The following is a 15,863-nucleotide window of genomic DNA, read 5'->3' on the forward strand; positions in this document are numbered from 1 at the left end:
TCCTGCTCAAGGAGGGTCATCCAAGAGCATATGGCACATGACTGCATCCAGGCAGTTCTTGAATATCTCCAATGAGGGAGACTCCACAACCTCTCTGAGCAACCTCTTCCAGAGCAAGCAGGAGAGAAGTTCTTCCTCACATTCTGGTGAAAATTTGCATTAGGTTCTGCTCATTGCATCTTGTCCTGTTGTTTGGCACTGAGCAGATACTGGCTCCATCCTCTTAACATGCTCCCTTCAGATACCCAGATATATTGATTAGATCCCCTCTGTCATCTCTCCTCAAGGCTGAACAGGCCCAGCTCCCTCAGCCTTTCAACAACTCCAGGAGCTCCTTGTCTTTCTTGACACGAGGAGCACTGAGCAGGATACAGCGCTCCAGATGTGCCTCACCAGGCACTCCAGATGTGCCTCACCAGGGCTGAGCAGAGGGGCAGATCACCCCCCTCGACCTACTGTTCTCCCTAATGCACTCCAGGATCCCACTGGCCTCCTTGCCCACAGGGCACACTGCTGGCCCATGGACAATTTGTCATCCACCAGGACCTCCTGCTCCTTTTCCACAGAGCTGCTGCCCAGCAGGTCAGCTTGTGCTGGTGCATGGGCTTGTTCCTCCCCAGGTGCAGGATCCTGCACTTGCCTTTGTTGAATTTGACACAGTTCTTCTCTGTCCATCTCTCCAGCCTCTCGAGGTCCCTCTGAAGGGATGCACAGCACTCTGGGGCCATTTCTCCCATCTTTATGTCATCAGCAAGCATGCTGAGGGGGCATCTGCCCCTTGATCCAAGTCATTGATGAGTAAGTTATACAATACTGGGACCAGTATTGAACCTTGGGGTACACCAGCAGTGACAGGCCTCCAGCCAGACCCTGTGCCAATGATTACAGTTCTCTGGGATTGAGGTGAGGCTGATTGTTAAGTAGTTTCCTGGCTCCTCCTTCCTTCACTTGAAGATTGGGATGACATTTGCTTCCTTTCAGCATTTGGGCACCTCTCCTGATCACCAAGACCTTTCAAAGATGTTTGTGAACAGCCTAGCTATGTGTTTGCCAACTCTTTCAGCACTTGTGGATGCATCCCGTCAAGGCCCATGTACTTGTGGATGTCAAGTTTGTCTAAGTGTTGTCTCACCCAATCATGCTTGAGCAAGGAAACTGACCTTCATTTACCCTGGGCAGCTGGGACAGAGATTCCTGGGGCTGGTCATGTCAGGGAAGACCAATGCAAAGAAGATGCTCAGTAGCTCTGCTTCTTCTGTGTCTTCAGCTACAAGGGCCTCCCTCCACTTAGTAATGGGCCACATGATCCTTAGTTTTCCTTTTGTTATGGATAAGCCTTTCTTGTTGTCCTTCACAATTAAATCCTTGCCCAGATTCAATTCCAGATGGGCCTTGGCCTTCCTTGTTTCATTTCTACTTGCTCTGATCACCTTTATATGTGTTCCAAGTGACCTGACCCTGCTTCAATCTCCTGTGTATTTCCTGCTCATGCTTGACAGGAATTCTTTATTTATTCACACAGGTCTTTTGACTGCTTTGCCTGATTCCTTTCTCAATGGGATTCATCATTCTTGAGCCTGGAGAAAGTGTTCCTTGAATATCAACCAGCCTTCTTAGACGCCTCTTCCCTGCAGGGCGAGTTCCCATGGGACTTTTCCAAGAGATCCCTAAAGAGGCTAATGTGACCTCACCTGAATACCATGGTTGTAATTTTACTTGCTGCATTCCAGCCATATGAGCTATCCTACAACATCGCCATCAGCACACTGAGATCAATATTGCAATTGATATTGATCAAGATGAGATCAATTTTGTTGATCATCAGTATTATTTTAGGTGATTCTTATGTCATTAGCACTTAGGGACATAACATTTCCAGCATCAACATGTGATAAACCAGTGAGATTTCTATTGTATAACACTAACTTATTTTACCAACTTATTTGGGTCTTCACTGAGTAACTTGGTTTGGTTAAATAAAACTATTTAAAAAGTTAATTTCTTGCTGGTTCTCTGTAAAATAAACTTTGAACTCAACACCATGCAACCCTCCTGTGGAATGACTCTCATTTTTCTGCTTGTAAGACTGCAATGGAAAAGAAGCAATACTGAGGCTGGAGAAGTAAAAGAAACAAGTAAAGGAAATAGTTCCATTACAAAAACCCATCAGTCTCCAGTGCAACTAACTTCACAGAGATTTGTTCTGCATATGACTACCACAGTAAGTTCTTCTACCACAAGTCATGCTCCACCAGTAGCTGCCAATGTCAAAGAGAATGTAGTGAAAAGAACAGAAATTATCAGTGAGGTAAAAAGCAGAACCCTGAGGCCCTCTGATGGCACCACCTTCTCTTCAAATATGTCAAAAACATGGAATAACTCAGCCACAAATATCCACAGAATGTCTTTAGCAACATTTAGAACAACAGGTGACTTTTCTGAAATGACCAGAAGTGCTGAGCTACATCTCCTTCCACAGTGACACTGAGTCATTCCACAGTCATCCATGCCACCCCTGGGGCTTTAGTGTTCCCAGTGATAACTCTTCAGTCAAACCCACCATGTTATTCCCCGTCAGTGTCATTCTCACATTACCCATGGTGAAGTAGGACAGTCCTATCCCAAATTTCAACCCCATTCAGAAGACAACAAAGCTAAATCATAATTCCAGCAACCATCCTACTGCATCAGCAAAAGATGCCAATGAAGGTAAGCATCTAACTAAAATCCAAGTGGTTTAATAAAATTATAACGCTGAAATAAAACCTTCTGTTTTAATTGAACTGGAGGTTTTATGAGACATGTGAACTTACAAGTCACCTAGTACAAACTAAAATTAAAGCTCACCCAAAATAAAGCATGTACTTTTCAAATTATTTACACTTTAATTAATTATTTAACACTTCCCAGAGTGGGAGAACTTAGTGACAGATATTGCCTGTTTTCACTGAAATGGACCTCCAAAGCAGATGTGTAGAAATTAGACTTAAAATATACAGCACATCAACTTCAGAAATTTTTGTCACTAAAGATGACTTCTTAAAAACAGTTCCAAAGGAATTACTCATTGTGCATTTAATTACCAAGTTAAGTATGCGTGGGAAAACAATGGAACATGAAATTGTCATTGCACACTTCTATCCTGCTATTCTGAATCAAGTCTTCAGGAAAAGAAAAGATCAGAAGGCACAGTAATTTTTTGCATTAATTAGCTTTCAAGCTTTTAACACAGGACTGAAAGTACAGTTTGTACTAAGAACTGAAGGATCATCAGACTTTCATGTTTCCCATCATCGTTAATACATAGCTAACAATTACAAGGCACCTGATTTTTAGCTAACAGCAATTGAAAAGGAATGAGAGTTGGAGAGCACGTTCACTTCCAAGAAAAACTGAGTATCTTGAAGAAAAATTTTATGAAATTTGAGGGAAAATCTTGAAGAAATGCATTTATTCTGCTAATTGAACAGGTGCATGAAGCATTACTGAATTTTTAACTTTGCACATATAGAAACTGAAATTCAGAGGCTGCAATTTTAACTGCTGTCCTAAACATTTACAAATAATTGCAGTCAAAGAATGGTTACTGGTTTTTTTCTTTAATTAAAGAATAGTTGTGGATTCAGTAATTAAACCCGAAACTTTTTTATTTTATTAAAAACTCATTTAGCTGCTTTTTTATTTTTCCTAAATCCCCATTATTCCCCCAAACTTCAAGGATGGAGATGTCTGTTTTTCATTTACAAAGGCAGAAAGTTTCTGCAGAAAGAGTGGTTTACTTATAGCTTGCAAGGTGTTTCAGACCCTTGCTGAAAAGTCTCACTCACTGGTTTTATAGATTTATTATTCCCATTCAACTGTTTCATCTTTGTTTCTTTTTCTCACAGACAAAAACAACAAAGAAGTATTAATAGCTGGCATCTCTGCAGGAGGCATTTTGGGATCTGTATTAATTGGCCTGGTTGGATATTTTATATGTGCTACAAAGAGGCCTGAGTCATTTTCCCACAGAAAATTCCTATTTCCCACAGAAAACCTCCTATGCTGACACAAGGAGTGACCCAGGTAAGGACCAGTACAAGTGTTTTGCATAAGTGTTTTTTATTTCTGCACAGGGCTGCTTAAATTGCCTCATCTTACTGAATTATTAGGATATCATTGACTCCAGCCAAACTAGCTTTCAACTGACATAATTTATTATTTAAAAATTTTAGCTTAACCAATATGCCTCTTAACTCTGTATCTCCTCCTTACAAGTTATTTCTTTAAGTTCTGAAATATCAGGAAAATCGTATCTAGTATCAGTGAACCAGTTCAAAGAATTGTGGGCAAGTTTAAAACTATAGCTCAAAAGCTCTCCCAAACCCTGATTAACTGAAAAAAACTTGACTCTTTAGTCAGCCAATGTCAGTTACAAAATTAGGGATGAAGCTACACCTGTTTTCAGAAGTAAAAACATTTTTAAGAGGTTTAAAAAGATGACTGCTTTTGTCTTCTCCATGAGTACGTAAAAATGTGTATTGAAGTGTAATCACAGTCCAAACATCTGTATCTTATTTTTAAATATTTAAACAATTACTGAGAGGCCAAACACACCTTTTTTCTCATAGAAAATAAAATCAATATAAATTTTGGCAATATGCCCTTTCCAGCTTAAAAGCAAGAGCTGAAAGCTGCCAGAACATCAGATTAGGAAGCAGCTTTGAAAGCTGACCACCCATGGGAGTGCTGAATGGGTGTTGCTAGAAGGATATGAGTCATCTTCAGAAATAATGAATCAGGGCCCTCATCTCTTTTTCTCCCCTGTGTCAAAAAGCAGTTAACTGGACTTACATGTGATACATGTGAGGGACTGCTGAATTAAACCATGAGGTAGTGATTCAGCAGATAGTGATAAACCCAACAGATAGTGATTCAAGTCTTCCAAGCCATATATAAGAAAAATTATTATGTTATTCCTTCAGTTCTTCACTAAGACAACTCTCTTGAACCATATGATAAGAGTCAGAGGTGCCTCACAGCAGACAAGACAGAGGAAGACAATGCAGGGTGCCCATCTGATGGCATTCCAATGGCTGACATCACACCATCCCACCCTTCACTGCAATGCTTGCTTCAGATGATATTCTTGCCTGTTATCTACACCCCTTTCATTTTTCCCAAAACAACCTGGCCATTGCTACCTTACAGCCATTACTGTGCAAACAATGTCTTGAAAAGTAAGGGAAAATCAGAAGACACACCAATACACATCAGGCAGGGTTCAGTAGCAGAGCATCACTCCTCTAATTTGTAATTAAATGATCAGCCTCTGTTTTTCCTGGAAGGATATTATACTTGCTTTCTTAGAAATAACACAGAAAAATAGCACCCAAGTAAGAGTCTGCTCTCTGTAACTTTGGTCAACAATGTAACAGAAAAATTTGACTAGGATTACAATGATATTTTAGTATCAATACAAAAAAACATCCTCAACTTCACTACTTTGAAGTTAATCTATTCCATCCTAACATAATTTCTATCTGAAAAATTACTCAGGTCATTATTTTCCCAAATTTACATCTGTACCTTCTTCAGTGAATAAATATGCCAAGATTGATTAGGTTTACTTGGATTACTTGAAGTTTGCTGGGGAGAATGGAATTACTGAGTAAAATGAGCTACACCTAACCTATACTAGATTACACTGATTTACTATCAGTATCAATGGGAAAAAGATGACAAGCTTCTATTCCTCTGTCAAACAGATCTGTTGTTTGAATTGCAGGCTAGATCTGTAGAAATTATTTAAAATGTGTCAGTACAGATTAGATAGAAGAAATACTTAACAAGAGAGGAAAGGAATTATCTCTGATACATATATAGGTATCCCAAAAAGTATGGTCCAGTTCAGCTACAGAGTAAAATTATGGCAACATAAAGCAATTATCTGCTTGCAGTTGCCAGACGTGTCTAAATAGAAAGAAACAATATGTAAAAGAAATAATTGTAGAGGCACAGAATGAACAAAAAGTGCAGAGAAAACTACCCATGAGGGATATGTTTTGGTTATTATGCTCTGTTAAAACACTTTAATTAGTGTGGAGACTGTGGATCACACTGAAGGAATGGAATTATCCCACTGTCTGTGAATGATGCCATGAGGTTTTATTCAATATGTGAGTAAATTACATGCCCATACACCCCAGAGAAAAACTATGTCAGTCAAACTGAATATGAGCAAAACAGGTATTTATTTTAAATATAAAAGATTTCAGCCCATATATGCAATTTTGCCTTTTTTTTTGAGTTCAGTCATAAAAACAGCATTATGTCCCATCAATACCAGGACCTGATTTCTAACATAGTATGCAGCATGTTTGGTAGCAGACTGAAAATCTGAGACAGATTCACCTATATTACATGAGAATATCACTCTGCTTGAAATGAAAAAATATGTAATGCTCAGCTTTCACCTTCCTTAGCCAATATAATACCATCTTTCCTGTGGTAAAGCAGTGTCATACAAGCAAATTCCTCCTCACACTTGAATCTTGGCCTCAGAGGAAAATGGAAAGAGCTCTCTCGAAGGAGAACTTAGAGATGAAGAGATGCTAAGAAGCTACCTCTGTTGTCTGCACTGCTAACTATATAATTAAATGCACTGTATTTTAGGAATTTTTCAAAGTAATAATTATTAATTGGAAGACAGTAATAGCAAGATTAGCAGTAAGTGAAGAAGTATGAATGAAGAAATTAATTGAAGGGTGCCCTTTAGTTATAGCATGCTGATTTTTAACAACCTAATCATAATTTTTGCATGTATGGGGATGCGCTTCTGTTCTACACGTAACTATGTGATGTCTTGCTGTTGTTTGTACGTTGTTACTTGCTTTCACCGTGCCAGCCTCAAAATTTGTGACATTTGTTCTTACTTTAAGTTAGAGTCATTAACACCTGCACATTACATAAATAAAGCTGTTGTGTACCATTGCATTCAAAACTGTGAAACTCTGGCTCGAATGTAGACAGCTCTGTGTATGTGAACTAGTGTCATTTTCTCAGTGTTTACACAGACAAACATGTTCATTGGTAGAACCAATTATCTCTGGTTCTGTTGTTCTTCCCTATTTCCCAGCAGCAAAATCCTCTTAGCTGCAGTGAAAGGTAATTCTACTGAGGATTTAATGCTGGGCCCATTAAATCTGTCTTTTATGGCACTATTACACTGAGAGGTAGGACTGTTTTTGGTAACTCCTGCTCAGCAGTATCCTCTGTGGATGTGCCCCTGCTTGGCTTTGAGCTGCACAACACAATGTGTGCGATGGCAGTGGGAACATAACAAGAGATTCAGACTGAGAATGGAAATGGAAATACCTTAACTGCACTAAGTATTTAACCTCAAACCTTTCCTATACTTTCCTCTGATTAGCTCCCATAAAACCATTCTTGTTTATCCTGTAAGAATCCTCTACAAGATGTGATTTTGATATTGGCTCAAAATCAGTAACACAACCCACATGTCTTCCTCTAAAAGGACTTTGGCCTAAATAATATAAAATTCAGGCTTAAAGACATTTAGGACCCTAAAGAAAATCATTACATTAGGTGTTTATATACATACATTTACATAAAAGGTGTTAGCCACTACTAGCATAGAAATATAAGTTAATGAAAATAAATTAGTTTGTGTGGCAAAATCATAATCCTTCTTTAACTTTTATCCAGAGCTATAATCTCCTTTGTCAAGTAATCATATAAAAGGGTCAGGTGAACTAAAAATTAAAAAAAAAAAAAAAAACAGGAAAAAATGTACTTACCCCAAATTGCCATGAAAATTGCAAAGAAGACAGTCCCTCCATTATCAAACAAATGTGTAACCTGAATTGAAAAATAAGCACATGAGGAAAAAATAATACTGCCACCTCATCTTTTGCCCCAAATAGTCCCAGAGTACATAACTGGCATCAGAAGCCAAAAGCTAAGCTTTCTCGTAAGTAGTTCTACTAGCATGTTTCTTCTACCAAGGTTTGTCAGTGTCACACTCTGACTTCCAGTATAATTTGAAATCTGCTGTTCCAGACTACTACTTCATGCATCACCAGTCATTTTGTTTCACAGACCCTGAGCTGTTTTGTCTATGTCCAGACAGACTAACATTTCATCCAGAATTCTTGTCATATGGTAGGTCAAACTTAATCTCAACCATTTCTATTTTAAGGTTTTTATGAGCTAAAAAACCTCTTCATTTTTCTCCGTCTACATACTTACTGTCTCTTGATTCCATTTTGTTCTTCTACCTAGGTATTTTGCAATTTCTGGCGTGATTATTTAAGTTTGAAGAATAGCTTCTTGTAGCAAAATATTTAATTGTATAAAATCTTTGCATTAGTTTGACAGAGCAAATTAGGAGCAAAAATTCAAATAAAAAGTAAGCAAAAGAGACAGAGTAACAAGATAGTTACAGAGGAAAGCAGGAAAAACCTTACAAAAAGTCATTTAATTATGAAGTCCTCACAGAGTAATTAATAAGTTGATGAAAATAATACGAATTTATTAATAAGAAAATGCTCACAGAAAGGAATTTTAGAAAAACCTCAGATAACTTCAGAGCACTCCCTTATTAGAAAGATGTATTACAAAGGCTGAAAACAACATCTGTAAACAACATGCTTTTTAGGATGCTTGGCAGAAAGAAGGGCAGCCATTTTACAACCACAATCATCTTGATTGCAATAACACAATAATTACCTTGGCATATATGCAGCTTTCGTTGAGTTTTTGTAGCGTGCAGTTGCGTTCACACATAGGGCACATAATGGTTTCATTTGCCTCGCAGATCTCTTTGCTTTAGTATGAGAGAGGAAAATAAAGGTTATAAAAACAGTTCTAGCATTCACAAGGTTTTCTGACTTATGCCATTTATATTCTCTGTTTGTCAACAGTGCGTGTACCACAAACCTGGGCAAATAAAATAAAAGTGAATATTTGGCCTGGAATGCCTAATCCCATATCAGGAACCTGAACACTATGGGCCATAGAGCAGCATACAATATTTCTGGGCATCATGTTACACTTCTCACCCTAGCAAGCTCTCTCCCAAATATCTCAAACAGAGAAACAAAAAATTGCTCAATACCCTTCAAATGCATTTACAGCCTATTTTTCTAAATTATTGTAAGATACCAAACATTCAGAGGAGAAACAACAGTCGTACATCTACACTGATCTCAATCAAATTACATCATTTGTATGTAATTGAGCAAAGAAGAGAGACACCATGACAAGAGGCAAAAGTCAGTATGAGAGGGGGATATTTGCTCCCTTTTGGTGGTACCCTTCCTTCTTCTCCATTTCCAACTTGCCCGTGGCAGCCAGAGAGATGAACTATAGAGAGAATCTTCTTATACACAGGGGGCAGAGACTCATGGCCCTGTGCTGAGATGGGCTCCTGACATAGGCTGATAAATACATATATATATCTCATATGCAGCATATATTTATATCATGTTTAGATATAGATATATAGAGCCAACTGCTAGCAGACCCTGAGCATGGAGCAGAGGCAGGCACTTGGACAAGTCATAAACAAGACAAACTAATTCTTAGATGTCACATCATTCTGCATCATCTTTAAATAACTGCTGCATAAAACCTGTGGATGGCATGGTAAGCAATGTTTCGTTCTATGGCAGTACGTACTCCTGTATTTGCTTATTACTTCTCTACTGAAACTGTGCTGGCTATCTGGAAAAAAAAAGAAAATGATCATTTCCTCTGCAGCCACTAGAGGTAGGCTGATGGCAGCTTCCTTCACCTGAGAGGTGAAGGCACATCACCGAGGAAAGTATCCTTCTGCAAAACTGATTTTATCATCTGTTAAGTTCAGATTTTGTAGTACACAGGACAGATAAAAAAATGGGGCTTTTGAATGAATTTATCATACTTCAATCAACACTTCCTAACAGCCATGGATTCCTCATATCAGGCATTATAAACCTGTTTCACACAAAACAGTGTTCAGCAGAAAATATTGAATCTGAGGCAACATGCCAGTTCTGACATTGCCATAATGCCCTAACACTGTGTTTCAATTTCTAATTTCCATTGGGTTTCCTGTGTTCAGATTTTTTAAGGTAACATACGCAATTCTGTTTCTTCCGGATTGCTGTTGAACACTGCATTTGTGTATGGTGGCAGCTGAAGTGCTTAAAATCAAATGATAGATTTTAATACTCTTACAGATGCTTATCTAGAATTTTCTTTAAAAGAATGCAGAAACACCAGATAAATAATCTCTCAATCCCAGACTACAGCAAGAATAAGAACAGGTGTGCAGTCCATCTACCTGCTAATGGATGACTCCTGTCTGCTCTAGGTACAAAATTTCTCTCTAATTCTTACTTACATCTTCCAGGCTAAGTAAAAAAAAATACGGCAAGGATATGACAACAATATCTGGTAACAGTGGCTTTTAGAATTGCCTAAGTACACAAGATGATGCAGAAAACATCTACATATATTTTATCATGCCAGGCATAAACAGCTTGAGTCACACATTTCACAGCTGCTCTTACTAACACAGTTGTAGCAATGCACTGACAGGAGAGTGCTGTGCCATGACTGACCAGAGGGACTGCACAAATTCACACAATCAAAGGCAGGCAGCACCTTCTCCACAGAATTAACACATCCAGATTACAGATGTGGGGCTGCCACAGAGCACATGTTTAGGACTTCTGCCATAATCCATCCTCTGACAGCATTGTGAAATTAACACTGGCTACAATAGCTACAATAAATATATGAATATTCACTTTCCCTTGTAGACATACAGGGCTTATATGAGGGTTTACCTAACTTCGAGTCTCTTGTTTCTCACACAGAGCACAGAGGCCTGGGGTACACTGGCACTCTGTGTAGCGCAGCATGACACTGAGGTACCTCAGGATGAGACCCAACAGAACCAGCCCCACAGGAACACACTCAAATGTGCTTTGTGTTTTCTCTGCAGCTACTAAGCAGCAGCCATGGGAAAAAACTAAGGACAGAAACCCTCAAAAGCTAGGCTACCTCTGTGCTCATTTACAACGCCCTGCAACCTTCAGCAAGGAAGATAGCTGCATTTTTCTGTTAAAATTGAGCCATACCTGCAAGTCTTCCTGTGAGAAGCATATGACACACAGGAGATGATTGTCCTGTTCTATTCTGTGCTGGTGCAGCCTCACCTCGAATATGGTGTGCAGTTTTGGGAGCCACAATATAACAAAGATATAAAGCTCTTAAGAGAGTGTCCAAAAGAGGGCCACAAAGATGGTGAAGGGCCTAAAGGGGAAGCCATATGAGGAGCACCTGAAATCACTTGGCTTGTTCAGCCTGGTAAATAGGAGACTGAGGGGAAATCTCACAGCAGTCTGGCAGCTGGAATCTAACAGCTTCCTCTCCTTCTGGTGACCAGTGACAGGACCAGAGAGAACGCATGAAGCTGCGTCAGAGGAGCTGTAGGTTAGATGTTAGAAAAAGGCTTTTCAATCACAGGGCAGCTGGGAACTGGAACAGATTCCCCAGGAAAGTGGTCACAATACCAAGATTGACAGAGGTCAAAAAGAATGATCTCAGGCACATGGTGAGATTGGGATTGTTGGGGCAGTCCTACGCAGCCCCAGGAGCTGAACTTCAATGATCCTTGTGAATCCCTTCAAACCCAGGATATTCTATGATATAAAAGCACATAATAGCTTACAGTTTGAAAGAATTAAATTATTAGAAATTTTGTTCTTTCTCTCAGGGAGTTGCCAATGACACACCTTTCTCTTCCACACGGAAGAAATACTAAGCTATACCTTGATAATAGTAGATTATGGCCCCTTGTTCCCCCTTTGTTGGAACTGTGCCATTGTACATGTGACAAATACAAGACTGACAGTTCAACAACTGTGGTCCCTGTGCTCTAAGAACAGGCTGATCCTAGACTTTAGATCCACTGCATTTTGAAGACACTTATGATGAAAAACGATTCTAATACAGTATCTTAAAGATAGCATCATTTCCTGGCTGTTAAGTTTATTGCATTTAACTGTATTTAACGTGGCTTGAACTAGTACCATTTCTCAGGATTTTGCTGTACAAAGCAAGCTTAAAAAAAGTGTTCATTACAGCACTGTAGAATATAATAACTCACTGTGAAATAGAAGTTAAAGAAAACTCCTTAGATAAAACTTGAATATGGTCTTCCTCAAAGCCAGAGAAACAACATTTTCTACGAAATCGGACTCCAAGTATATATAGAGCCTAAGCACCCAAACTGCTTGGAGCAACAGCTGCAATTGTACGAACAGACACTGATACTGTCTGATAACAGCTAATGGAATACTTTGCAGTACAGTGGATCCTCAGAGAGTTCCCAGAAGTACAGTCAGCACTTGAGCACCCTCATCACAACATCTAAATTGACATAGAACCCTTCCCAGAGCAAAATCACAAAAGTGGGAAACTTGAAAACTTGGTTCATTTTATGTGGTTGCAATCTCCCTGAAGCTGAGTCTCCTGGCTGCAAGTTACATTGACACCGATAAGAACTTTGTTAGAGTCCAAGTTTGCCACTATTAATGGAGAAGAAAAAAAAACATAGGCAAAAGTTGAAGTTTAGTAACTGTACTACACTCTGGAAGTTACATGAAGATGGAGGTAATGAGGGAATACGGCTAGTTTTTCACCCATTCGCCTTAATTAGATCAACAACTACTGCGGTATCTGCAACATGAGCATTGGTCCTTACAGACTGGTCTGTTTTTCCTTAGTGGGAATCACTGCAATGCAGTGATAAGAATGGCCACTGCCAGCAGTACACATGTGCCGCATTTGCCTTGATGCAAAACAAATGTACAAAGTGTAAATACTTGACTCAAAGACCCAATATTCTATTTAGGCTATTCTTACATTATTACCATATCGGCAAAACATTTAAAAGCACAGCAATCTAAGTTGTGCCAGACTCTTCTTAATTAACAATAGGCTGTTACATATTATTAAATAAAATTTTACCTTACTTGGCTGGAATCCATTGTAAATAATCCATAGAGGAAAACAAAGAGCCCAACCAGGGCAGCAGGAATAAGCATTCCAGTATACCATCCCAGCCAGGCAAAATACAGTCCAATTTTTTCACCAAAGTATCGCCTACATGAAAAGGAAACACATATATTGTTTAAAACTAAATTTTATGGTGACCTCTATCTATCTCTACTGTCACAGTAGTAGAATAATTCTAACAAGGAACTATCATTACAAGTTTCTGGCAAAATTGTCACTTTACCAAACAGGTTTTTTTCAGGCGAGCATAATATTTTACTGACACTAACTGCAGATTTATGAGAACAAGGATATAACTGTAGTGCCTCTGTAATTGTCATGTTCTTGCAATGACTAAGTAGATGGACTAGTAGCAACATTATTAAATGCAGGACAGACAGAGAGATGGATGTACACTGACACAAAAAATCTGGAAAGGGCTAAAGTAACTTAGTATGACCTAAGTATTCCATTTTAAAAAGCATTTATGATAGATAATCATACATAGATAATATGACATATTTCCAATTACTATTAGTGAAAACAATGCTCTAAAAACACAAGCTGAAGACTCAACTTTAATTCTTCAAAACTTGGGTATCAACTGCCAGAACACATGAAATAGCAGTGATCAGAAAGTCAATGAAGGATGACACAGCACAAAGTTGTCCCATGGCACATGCTTAGCTCCACCAATAACCAGTTATGACTCAGATCAGGAATAAAAACTTACAGCAAGGAAAATTAATTACTGGTATTCAATGTCAGAGGAGGAAACTGTGAAACCCAAACATCATCATTATTTAACTTAAATTATATGTATTTCTCTATTTTACGTTTGGTAACCTATGACACTGAGTCTAAGACACATAAATAAGAGTTATTTAAACGCACATGGAAAAGGTAAAATTGGATTGCATTTTAAGTCCTCTGCATCTGGTAACTCTGACTGTCCATGTGGATAAGAGTCTGCTTTCAAAGGTGCTCTCAAAAGGGGCAAGTGTGTCTCATCAGCAGACCACATTATGGGTTTGTATTTTTAAGTTTCACACTGAAAATCTTGAGCAGTTGGAACTACATGTTCTTTAACCAGACTCATTTGAAATTAACCTCCAAAAGACCACCCAAAATAAGCAACTTCAAGAACTCCAGCCTTACCCAATAATAGGGAATATCTAAATGTTATAGGAAAGCACAAGGAATTTATGAATATAGTTAGCACACTGTTGCCAGGCTTTTTGTACCAGAGAAAATCTTCAAAGTACTAATACCTGATTAAATCAAGAGGTTGGTATTTGTACCACATTCCCCATCGTGCCCAGCGCTCATACAAGAGGTGTCTGTGGTTCTGTGCTCCATGTGTTTTGATGGGATGCCTGCTTTTGTGGCTTCCCTGAAAAAAACCACAAAGAAATGTAAGTACATTACCAGGCACTATGGAAAATGTATACATTTCTTAGGTATTTTTGATTATAATTTTAATAGAAATGTTCTTTATATTTAATAAATAGGTCTCTTATTGTGGGCATATCTGGAACTTGTCATCAGGAGCTAAGGTAAGCCTGACATAAGAGGCAGGGTTACATGCACTCCTGAAATGGCCAGTTTCTCTAATAATTAATGACTGAAACATATTAATACAACACTTTAAGTAAGTACTCAGCTCTGGTTTTATTTTACTAATAGATGCCTACTTGTATGCTTCTGCCTATTTAAATTTTTCAAGAAATGCTTGTGGTGTATTTTTATTTCTTCTATAAAATTCTAGGAATTTTCTAGTATGTCAGCTCTCTTCTCCTAGACATTTTCTATCACTTTCTTTCACTCTTGTTGAAGGTATAGAAAAATATATTCTTTCTGTGGTACATACTTTCTAAGATGAAGGAAACAGAATTGGCATTATTTTGAAGCTACATAGGACTCTCAAGGCATTAAAAGCAAAACAGTCAGTCTGATCCAAAAGGAGTCCTTCCAGGCCATGTCTGACATTTACAGAACACTTAACAGACTAAAAGAATAGCCTCATGCTTGGCAGTCAAAAGGTATCACACACATTTGCTGGAATAATCTCGAGCACAATCTCTGGCATTTGTAATTTTGCTCCAATTCTGAGGCAGGACATATCCCTTAGCTGAACTTTTTCCCCAAAAAACTTCCATCACTCAGCAGTGGAAAATAAAATATTTCATCAATTGTTGACTGCAAGTGAGCCAAGTAATTCTCTTGTGAGGAGAGCAGAGTTCTCCAGCGCCCACCTCAGTTAGCGATCAGACAGATTCTTGACCCTGGCAGATGCAAGTAACTAAGCCATTTAGATTTTTATCAGGTATTTGAAATCTTGAGCACTCCTCGAAGTTCAAAGAACACATCAACTTGTTGTAATCTGCTGATTCTCTGACTTAAGAATGAGTTAAAACCAAAGCTAAACATAGCAAAAAGTCCAAGTCTACTCCCTTCTCCTTACAGTCAGCAGAGCAGCATACCAAAGATTCCAACATTTAGTGTGACCTTAGCAGCATCTAGGAACATCCAGGAAGAGCACATCAACTTATTCTCACAGCAGGCTGGATAAATGACTGCAAAGCATTACCCAGAATTAGATGTCTTCTTTTTTTTTTTCCTGATTCTTTCTGCACTGTTATCCATAAAAGAGTTAAACTCAGCATTCCCACTGGGAGTGAATTTTCAGTCTTATTTGTTCATGTGGACAAGAAAAAAAAATAGAGTATTCCACCACTAGTCCTTAGCATCATCCAAGGAGCAATTAAGGTAAGAGTGGCTTTAAAATATGATTTCACAAATTTTAACTGAGA

The 15,863-nt window shown here is 38.5% G+C and overlaps 1 protein-coding gene across 7 annotated transcripts in view; it reads right to left on the reverse strand.

Annotated features, from left to right (window-relative positions):
• ANO3 (anoctamin 3) overlaps window positions 1-15,863 on the reverse strand; it is a 116,778-nt gene that overhangs the window by 23,213 nt on the left and 77,702 nt on the right. For all 7 annotated transcript variants that reach the window (XM_030948779.1, XM_030948775.1, XM_030948781.1 and 4 more), the window contains 4 exons: window positions 14,322-14,443; window positions 13,024-13,158; window positions 8,731-8,827; window positions 7,800-7,860 (listed from right to left, as the gene is read on the reverse strand). In XM_030948779.1, coding sequence (XP_030804639.1) covers window positions 7,800-7,860; window positions 8,731-8,827; window positions 13,024-13,158; window positions 14,322-14,443 — 415 coding nt within the window. The remainder of the gene's footprint in view (window positions 1-7,799; window positions 7,861-8,730; window positions 8,828-13,023; window positions 13,159-14,321; window positions 14,444-15,863) is intronic.

This window comes from Camarhynchus parvulus, chromosome 5 (assembly GCF_901933205.1).
Source record: "Camarhynchus parvulus chromosome 5, STF_HiC, whole genome shotgun sequence".
In the NCBI taxonomy this organism is placed as follows: Eukaryota; Metazoa; Chordata; class Aves; order Passeriformes; family Thraupidae; genus Camarhynchus; species Camarhynchus parvulus.